The 10,606-nt window shown below is 52.4% G+C and overlaps 1 protein-coding gene across 1 annotated transcript; it reads right to left on the bottom strand.

The window, feature by feature from the left end:
• Positions 1 to 2,109: 2,109 nt before the first annotated feature.
• GPR135 (G protein-coupled receptor 135) lies at positions 2,110 to 5,708 on the bottom strand. Its single transcript, XM_075926325.2, has one exon. The coding sequence runs from the start codon at positions 5,554 to 5,556 to the stop codon at positions 4,324 to 4,326; it is 1,233 nt and encodes a 410-aa protein (XP_075782440.2). The 5' UTR covers positions 5,557 to 5,708; the 3' UTR covers positions 2,110 to 4,323.
• Positions 5,709 to 10,606: the final 4,898 nt, after the last annotated feature.

A 10,606-nucleotide genomic window follows, 5' to 3' on the forward strand; every position in this document is an offset into this window, starting at 1 on the left:
TCTCCGTGGGATAGCCCCGCTACCCCCAACACTGCTTCCTGATGGCCGGTTCCCACCCCCCCCCCACACACACACCTCCTCCCAGCCTGCCACGCTGCGGCCCGGTATTTTTTTTCCTGCAGCCCGGTACTGGGCCGTGGCCCATAGTTTGGGAAACGCTGCTGTAGTTAATCCTGGTTTACAAAATGTAAGGACCTGCTTCTAGAATCCTGAGTCATACAGGTGCTTCTCCTTGCAGCTGTTGTGTAGCAGGGCCTTTTGACCACGGCCTCACGCGTATTGCCCATACTGCCACACTAAAGGCCCTCACAAGAAAAACATAGGCCGCTGAGGCAGATCCAGAGACAGAGCTTGAAGTCCCTTGGGTGCTCAGCACAGTTCTCAGTAAACGGCACTTAACGTGGCAAGCACCTGGGCCAAAGAGATAAGAGTAGGGACACAAGCTGTCCCATATACTAAGTTAACATGCACTAAAAAACAGACAAGCTAGGAATAAGAGAAATAAGCTGTCATCAGTTAACAAGCACCTGGAGCAGGGAAACAAAAAACATAGCTAGCTTTCACATGTGCCAGTCATGTCTGCAGCAGGCACTGACCACAATGCCTTGAGGCAGATGTCATATCACAAGGAACCCTAATATGGTACCTGATATCAAATAACCCTAATTAATGGAGATTGACTATCTCCTAGAACTGGAAAGGACCTTGAAAGGTCATTGAGTCCAGTCCCCTGTCTTCTCAGCAGGACCAAGTACCATCCCTGATGAATTTTTGCCCCAAATGGCATCCACAAGGACTGAACTCACAACCCTGGGTTTAGCAGGCTAATGATCAAACCACTGAGCTATCCCTCCCCCCTATGGTACCAAATGTCAAAATTATAGTATAAAGCATCCTGAGCCCTAAACTCGGAGAGGTTCCGTATCAAGATAGAAGGCACGTATCGTCCAGCCTGGCAGAGGAGTTGATCACCCAAGGCCGCCTCCCACCCACCAAATCACGAAAGGGTGTACGACTCTGGAGCATGCTACGCATTGGTTTTTTGTCTGTGTATCATAATTGTCACTGGGTTTGTAAGTATTGCTTAATATATTATTTATCAGCTTAGCAATAGTTAGTTGTATTAACCATATTGTATAATGGTACCACACCTAAGTCTAAATAAGAACTAGGAATAGAATTGAGAGGTTGTTAAGTGAATAGGCAAACTAATATTCAGTAATGTATGTTTTATTTGCATGCTATGTTGTCTTAAACAAATCAAAGACATAATATAATCAGATTGTAGTCAATAAAGTTTGTAATTGGTTAAGTACATTTAAGTCTCAGGATTTCCGCCTTGGCAGCCCCAGTCCCTTGCCACAAAAAGCCACCTCTAAACAATCTTTTGAACCTCTGGTTCATCAGCAGTGACCTTGCATGTGGAAGGATTACAGGAGTGCGACCTTAAACAGATAGGAAAAGAGCACTGAGATCAAGGCAGCTGTGTTTGAAATGGTTTAATAGCAGTCAATAACAAGAATTAAGACAGAAAAGTAAGGAATATTATATCTAGTTGAAAATGTAGGGGATGATTTAAGACTATGAAAGGTAATTTCTTGATAGAATTTGATCAGATTAGAGTTAACTCCTTTACTCGTGCACAAGAGAGTGTCAATAGCCTCCTGCCATGAGGACAGAAGCCTGGACTTGACTATCTCTTGAGGTCCCTTCCAGTTCTAGTATTCTATGATTCTATGAAGCGTAGATGTAACTAGAACCAGTAGCGAACCAGTGCCCAACTACATGCTAGAGATGCATTTGTTGGAGGACACACAAAGCCTGCGTCTATGTTTACAATTTTAATACATTTAAAGGAGGAAAAATGTATAAATAGCACTTTGAAATCATTTACCTTATGCACTATTATCTCCATAAAACAGGACGATGTAGCACTTTAAAGACTAACAAGATGGTTTATTAGGTGATGAGCTTTCGTGGGCCAGACCCACTTCCTCAGATCAAATAATGGAAGAAAATTGTCACAACCATATATACCAAAGGATACAATTAAACTATTTGAGCTGAGGAAGTGGGTCTGGCCCACGAAAGCTCATCACCTAATAAACCATCTTGTTAGTCTTTAAAGTGCTACATCGTCCTGTTTTTTGATTCAGCTACACCAGACTAACACGGCTACATTTTTATCACTATTCTATTAACTCGATAGTTTTAGTGCAAATAGATGCTTTTATAATAAAGCAATACAGCTAGAGCATACAAATAGGTGCCCTTTTAGCAGGTATAAATACAATTATATAAAACAGTACAAACATATACAAACTAAAATAAAGCTTGAAATCTTAGCAAAGACTTTTCAAAGTCAAAGAACAGGCACTTAATGCCAGTTAATTCTGTAGCAATCTGCAGCTGGGTACACCAGAGAAATAAAACTACAGGCAGTAAATACCTTTTCTATCTCTATGAAAAGCTGTTACATGCTCTAGCTGTTTACTGCCCTTTGTGAAATGAGGTGGTGGTCTCAGTCCAGGTCCTAGGGGGCATTTTCATCACAGACATTGTGTGGGATTGGTTGCAAGGTCAGGCCATATATACAAATGTTCCTATTGAGAATGTCTTTAAGGATCAAAACTTCCCACTGATTTACACTGGCATGATGAAGCTCTGAGTAGAAAAGTATAGTATAAAACCATGATGTCAACATGAGTTTAAAATTTTTATCCAACATGAACTCTTTCCTCATTAGCATAGCATTTGTCACCCCTTTGTCCTTTCATATTTAGCTTGTGGATCATAATAGGCAGAAACATTTAAATCTCTTGCATAAAAGGCAATTTATTTCATGTCTCATTTACAAAATAATATGTACATCCACTTGAGTCACAGTTGGAAAATTTGATAAAACATTATAATTTAATACTGTACAAGAAAAATACTGGCTATTTCTTCACATTTAAATTCGGCGCAGGTAACAGAAGACCTGAATCCCATTTCCAATTAAAATTTAAGGCTTTGAGATCCTGAACCTCTGAGGAAAATTAATTCATAAATCCCGAGATTAGCTTGGCTGTGCAGCAGCATTTCATGTGAATTGTTTTCAACGATTTGTGCTCTCTCTTTTCAGAGGATACCCATATTGGCAATCAAAGCTGTTTTTACAAACATCATTAAATTCTAATGGATCAAGTATGTTATGCAGTCATCAGGATAACATCTACTATTCCAATCATCCAGTTGTGCACCCAGAAATACAAACTAGACTCATCACATTGCTTTCTCTCTCCTTCAACAGAATACCTGCCTCTCCCCAGTGGCTACATTAAAGTGCTACATTGTCCTGCATTTTGCCTCTCCCCAGTGGCTCTCATTACTATGTTCAAAGGTTGTTAGATTAAATTAGGTATTTTTGTCCACCTCAACCAGGAACTTCACAAACTGAATGATGCCACATATATTCCTAACCCACATTTTATGCTTTCTTCAGTTTGCTCTGGCTCAGAATACAGTACTGCACTCCCATTTCTGGGAATTTCCTGGTTGTAATCCTTCACGCTGAATGTACATACTGAAAGGAAACTATCACAAATTTCATGGAGCTTTAAGCTTCATTCTTCTCCTCTGTAACGTTGCATATTTTCTTTAAATCTGCAGAGCTCTGCAAGGGCTTTTTCTTATGTTTGGAATTTTAAAATGCACTTCAAATGCTTTTGGTGTTGTCAGAATTTCAATATGTCCTACAATCTGAGACATGGTGTATTTCCACATATAATGGGTTAAAACAACTGTCTTCTGCAAAACTGCAATTTTCACAGTGTGGTAAGTTGTATGGAGATGGCAATACTCAGCTTCCAGTCACCCTTTTGTGTGTGTGTGGCACTTAACATCTCCCAGTGGTCAGTTGGCTTGTGGTGTGGTGTTCTTAACTTCCTATTGGCACCCTTTTTGCTCAATTGTGATGCTGCTCACCTGGAGTTAGTTATTATGAGCAGGGTTCCTCTTTTTAGCTCATTCCAGCAGCTCTCCCTGGTCTCTTTCCTGTTGAAAGAGAAAGAGCCAGCATCCCTGTCCCTGGATCCTGCCTGTGCTTCCCCCCACCTGTGCATAACTCACACACCTACTGGCATTAAGAATTGGAGTGCTGGACAAAGTCCCACCAGCTCCTCCAGTAAGGCTCCCTGGATACTACAGATTGCACTTTGCTCAGCCTAGTTTAAATGGCCAAAGCCACAGGTCTCCCGGTTCTTCCCACCGGCAGAGAGCCTGTTCCACAGCTGGAGGCAGCTCGGTGCCAGGCAGCTTTTCCTACCGCTGCCCTCGGCCAGCTCAGAGGCTGGTATCAGCGGTGTCGGATTTGGGCGGCAGCGCAGCCGTGTCGGGCTGGGCATCGCGGCAGAAGAGCACGGCCGGGTTCTTGCAAGCCCACATGGCCACCTCGCCGCCGTTGGCCGGGCTGGAGGAGGAGCGGGTGCTGGCGGCGGGGCCGCTGGGCCGCTGCTGGGCATAGCGCTCCTGGCTTGGCTCGGGCCGCCCGCGGGCCTCCAGGCGCTGGCCCCGGGCGGCCAGGTAGGCGGCCACGTTGTTCCGAGTCCGGTAGCCACCCTCGCGGCTGCGGCCCAGCAGCATGGAGATGTTGGGGTTGCGGGCGGCGTAGATGAGCGGGTTGATGGCGCCGTTGGCCCAGGCCAGCCAGCTGGCCACGGCGTCCACGCTGGGCGAGAAGGGCAGGTGGCCGGCGGCGGCCGCCAGCCCCAGGACGCAGTAGGGCCCCCAGCAGCAGATGATGGAGACGATCATGATGAGCACGGTGGTGGCGGTGCGCATCTCGCCGTAGCAGCGCAGCAGGTGGCCGTAGGTGGTGAGCGGCCGCACCCGGCTCTCGGAGAGGCGCACGGCGCGGCAGATGTTGTAGTGGCAGAAGCACATGAGGCCGAAGGGCAGCAGGTAGCAGAGCACGATGAGCGCCGCGCTGTAGGGCGGGCCCAGCCGCGACGAGCCCCCGGGCAGCAGCACGTAGGTGCAGCGGGCCCCGCCCGCCCGCTCGCCCCCCGCCGCCTGGGCCAGCAGGTACCAGGGGGCGGCGAAGCCCAGCGCCGCCAGCCAGACGGCGGCCAGCAGCTGGGCGGCGCGGCGGCGGCCCATCTTGCGGCGGGGCTGGCGCACGATGGCGCAGTAGCGGTCGAAGGAGAGCAGCGCCATGGTGAGGGTGGCGGCGATGCCCAGGCCGGCGTGCAGGGCGGCGCTGGCCAGGCAGAGGCGCTGGCCGGCGAGCCAGGCGCCGCGCGGCTGGCTCAGCAGGCGCAGGAAGGCGAGCGGCAGGCAGAGCAGCGCGCCCAGCAGCTCCGAGAGGGACAGCGACAGCACGAAGGCGTTGGTGACGGTGCGCAGCTGCCGGTGCCGGGCGATCACCAGCACCACGGCCCCGTTGCCCAGCGCCGACAGGGCGAAGATCAGCGCCAGCAGCAGCGCCTGCGAGGCCAGCGCCGCGCCCGACCAGCCCGGCTCCTCCGCCTGGCCGCCGCTCTCATTGCGCCCCGCGCTCGCCGACGGCGGCTCCATGGGCAGCCAGCATCGCCTTGCGCGGCTGCGGAGCCGCTGCCCGTGTCCGGGGAGCCGCGGCGCCGCCTGCTGCTCCCCGCCCGGCCGGGCAGGCTCTGAGCGCCGCAGCCGACCGCCCGCGCCCCCTGCTGCGTGCGGCCTTCGGGGGCTCCGCGAGCCGCTGACGTCTCCAGACCGTTGCCCAGGGAACCGCGTCCGGCCTCGCCGATTGCGCACACGGGGCCCGGCCAGAGCCAGGGGCGACCCCCGCGTTGCTTAGACCCCCCCCCTTCCCCGGCCGCGCAGACTCTCCGACAGAGTGACCCCCCACACACCAAGAGTGGCACACCCCCACTCCAACAGTGACACACACACCCTGACACACCCCCACTCCAACACAGTGACACACACCCTGACACACCCCCACTCCAACAGTGACACACCCCACGCCAACAGTGACACACACACACACACCCACTTCAACAGTGACACACACACCTCCACTCCAACAGTGACACACACACCCCCACTCCAACAGTGACACACACCCTGACACACCCCCACTCCAACAGTGACACACACCCTGACACACCCCCACTCCAACACAGTGACACCCCCCACTTCAACAGTGACACACACACACCCCCACTTCAACAGTGACACACACACACACACCCACTCCAACAGTGACACACACCCCACTCCAACAGTGACACACACCCTGACACACCCCCACTCCAACAGCGACACACCCCACTCCAACAGTGACACACACACACACCCTGACACCCCCCCCCACTTCACACACACACACACCCTGACACACCCCCACTCCAACAGTGACACACACACACCCCCACTCCAACAGTGACACACCCCCACTCCAACAGTGACACACACACACACCCTGACACACCCCCACTTCAACAGTGACACACACACCCCGACGTACACCCCCCACTCCAACAGTGACACACACACCCTGACACACACACACACACACCCTGATACTCCTCCACGCCAACAGTGACACACACCCCCCCGACACCCCCCCACTCCAACAGAGTGACACCCTCCCCCACTCCAACAGAATCTCACACACACCCTCACCCCAAGAGCGATACCCTCCACTCCAACAGGGCCCCCCCCCACTCCCGCCCCCCCAACAGACTGATTGACACCCCCCACCCCAAGAGAGTAACACCCTCCACTCCAACAGGGCCACGCACACCCCAGATACACTCCACCCCAACAGTGTGAAACACCCCCAACCCGACCACCCTCCCACCCCAAAAGTGACACACATACCCTTGACACCTCCCACCCCAACAGAGTGACACACACCATGAAACCCCCTCACCCCACCCCCATGCCAACAGAGTGATCAGTTCTTGCCCCCTTTTCTCAGCAGTCAGATTTTCTAACCCATTTAGCATTTTTTTTGTCATTCTCCTCTGGCCTTGCTCCAGTTAGTTGACATCATTCTTGAAATACAGCCCCCCCCCCCCCCCAAAAAAAAAACCTGAACACAGTAGGCCAGCTGTGGCTTCACCCATGTCACATGTAGCAGAAAAGTCATTGCCCGGGTCTTAGATATGACACACCTGATAACATCCCTATAATCCTATAGCCCAGTGGATGGAGCATTCACATTCAAGCGCTTGCTCTCAATCTGCCAGTGCTCTAAAAACTGGCCTCTTGTGTATAGGAGAAGGCTTGGACACCAGGGCTATGTCTACTCTGGCAGGTTCTTGCGCAAGAGCCCACAGAGCATCCACACTACCTGCCCGCTCTTGCACAAGAATATTTACAGTACAGCAGCAGAAGACGGCTTCTTGAGCAAGAGCTACGCTCTTTTCTAACAAGTGTAAGCCCTCTTGCGCAAGAGGGCAGTGTGGCCACACAGCTGGGGTTTCTTGCTCAAGAAAGCCTTATGGCTAAAAAGGCCATCAGAGTTTTCTTGCGCAAAAGAGCGTCCACACTGCCATGGATGCGCTTGTGCAAAAGCAGATGGCAGTGTGGCCGAGTGCTTGCACAAGAACCCTTGCACAGGAGGTTCTTGCTCAAGAACCCGCCAATGTAGACATAGCCCAGCAGTGCTTGTAGAAAAGGGCTGACCTGCCTATCTTTGAAGGCCCCCCCTCCCACTCTCCTCCCCGTTTCATAGGCCGGGGCTAGCTTGAGTAGCTGCCTGCTTTGCTTACTTGTTTTTGTGCATCCTTCTTCAGGCACCTCCCGCTCCCCATGCATTATATAGGGAGCCTGAGCCCCCCGTTAGACTCAATGTGGGGCTGGAAGAGCCCTTGGGACAGGCTAGTGCTTCCTTCTATGCAGAGGGAGGACCCAGAAGACCTCACCCATCCCTGACAGGTGCAAGTTATGGCTGTGGCGTCCCCTAGGTGGCAAGGTGCCTGCATATTAGGGATGCCAGTTCTGAGCCTAACTCCCTTTGGTGGATCTAGACCAAAACGTTTTAAAAAAAAACGGTAAGACACTGGTTCTCAAACTTTTTGGCCCATGGTCCACCCCACTCAATTGCAGCCCTTTCCACAGACCACCAGCCACCCACCTATGATGTCAAAATGGCTCCAGGAGGGAGCTGGGCTGGCAGGCAGGGTGCAAGATTGGGCTGGGAGTGGGGTCTGGCTGAGAGGCTGGGTGCAGGAGCAGGCATAGGCGGCGAGTTATATGGGCTCGTGGTGCCCATGTTCCAGGAATTTTCAGAGCCAGGGGCCCTGCTCCACCAATATTTGGAGCTGGGTCTCACCCCCAGCCCCCACCTGCCAACCCTGCACGTCCTCCCCCCCCCGCAACCCTGGAGCATCCCTCTCGGCATAGGCGTGTGCACGGGGTGAGACTGGGCGGCTGGAGGAGGAGGGGTATAACAGGGAAAGCCCGTCCCCTCACCCCCGCAAGACGATGCTGGCAGCCGCGGCGTCAAACTGCCCAGCCTGGCTCACCTCGGCAATGCAGCACATGCTCCAGCAGCCCAGCGGCGCAGAGCCTGCATGGAGTGGGCAGCCGGGCAGGCGCGTTGAAGCAGCGGTGGAGCCGGCCGGCCAGAGGAACAGTAGGAGGGAGGGGGGGCATGGGGCCAATCTGTTGGGCATGGCAGGAGCCTGGCCCGGCCACGGGAGAGTGGGGAGACCCCCCCCCCAAACTGCACAGGTCACCAGGCATGGAGCTGGGCAAAGCCCTGCCTGAGATTGGGGGGGGGGGTACAGCCACACCCCCCCCCATCTGCCCCAACTGCACCCTGGGCTCTGCCCCACCTGACAGCATCTCCCAGAAACACCGTGGAGGGGGCTGTTTGAGCGCTGCGGATCCCCCCCATCTGTAATCCAACCAGGGCTTTTCCAATCCCTGCCTCCGGCAGTGCACCCCGGTGGGAACCAGCCCAGCAGATGCCGGTGCCTTACTGCTGTTGGTGGTGTGAAATGGGGCAGGCTAGGGCATCTGGCCGCCCCCTGACTCAGCCACAGGAGGAGAGAGGCTGGAGCCAGCCGCAACGTTTAGTTCCCTTCAAGCTACGCTGTTCTCTCCCACCTTGGCTGGGCCGGGGGAGCAAAGATGGGGAAGGAGCTAGAGAGGCAAGAAGTTGCTTTGGGCACCAAGAGCATCAGCCATTGTGGGGGAGTCCAGGACTGGGTTTGAACAATCCAGACTGGTTCTAGTAATACAGGAATAAATTCTGGCAGAGCAGAGGGAGCCAGACCTCCTCCAGGTGAGCCACTGCTCACACCCAGCCAGCCAAGGCTTGCCTATATTTTTGCAGTTGGAAATATTTTTAAAAAGCACAAAAATCAGATTGATCTGAATGGATTCAGCCCTCCCCATCTCTCCTCTCAGTTCTGAGGAAAGGAAAGGGGCTCTGGATATCCCTAGACCAAGAGGCAGTGAGCCCCATTTCTCCTCCAGCTGACTGGTGTGAGGAGTAACTGCGCTGGTCTTAATGGATATACATTCTGCTCATGGGAGGAAACTTAGAGGGAAACACTTCCCCCAGCCTCTCCGCCCTCACGTTAGTGTCACACACATTGGGTTAATGCAACTGCAGGATAGTTGCATGAGGAGGGTTTGGTGGAGGGTTGACATGACACCTTTTACTTCTGGTCATGTGTCCATCTTGCCCCAAGCGTGTTACATCCAGAGGCATGGCCAATGGAGGGCGTGGCTAATGGGGCACCACCAAAAATTATACAAACCTGCCACCCATGGGAGCAGGGTGGGACTGCAGGGTCTTGGCAGGAGGGGTGTTCATGATGCCAGTGCAGAGTCTGGGCATGAGGGGAGTTGAGGGATGCTCCCAGGCACCACCTTCTGTTTCTCCCGTTGGCCGTGATTCAAGCCAATGGGAACAGCAGGGAAAACCTCTAGACAAGCTGTTTCCTGCACTGCTGTCCTCCCCTTACTTATTTGTGATCTGAAACAAAAGCTACGTCTACACTGCAGAGTTTTTGTGCAAAACCAGCCGTTTTTGTGCAAAAACTCGTGCAGTGTCCATACCTCAAGTGCGTTTTTGCGAAAGAAATTTAGTGAATCAAAAGAACAGAAGGGTTTTTGCGGTGTAGTATTCCTCTTTCTACGAGGAATAACTCCTTTTTGTTCAAGAGTTACTGCGCAAAAAGGTGTGGAGGGATGAGCAGCGGGTTTTTTTTGTGCAAAAACAGCCAATTGAAACAAGCACAGGTGCCCTGATGGCCATTCTGTTAATGGCAATCAGAGCTCTCTTGCACAAAAGTACATCGCTTTTCCAATGTGCTTTTGCAGTGTGGATGCTCACTTGTGCAAGAAGTTTTTGTGGAAAATCTTTTCCAAAAAGATTCTTGCGCAAGAAGCCTGCAGTGTAGACGTAGCGAAAGATGACACTGGATTACATATCTGGAGCCAGTGGGAGGAGGGATTATTGAGAAATCAGGAGGGATTATATTTGAAGGGAGAGAGGCTAAAGGAAGAATCTGAAGGACAAAAGTATTGGCAAACTGTGACCTGGTCTTCTTCAGGGGCAGAGGGCAGATTAGAAGGCACAATGCGAAGAACAGGGAGAGGCAGATGAATAGCTGGCAATGAC

The sequence above is a fragment of the Pelodiscus sinensis genome, chromosome 5, assembly GCF_052426305.1.
Source record: "Pelodiscus sinensis isolate ZL-2025 chromosome 5, ASM5242630v1, whole genome shotgun sequence".
Classification (NCBI taxonomy): domain Eukaryota; kingdom Metazoa; phylum Chordata; order Testudines; family Trionychidae; genus Pelodiscus; species Pelodiscus sinensis.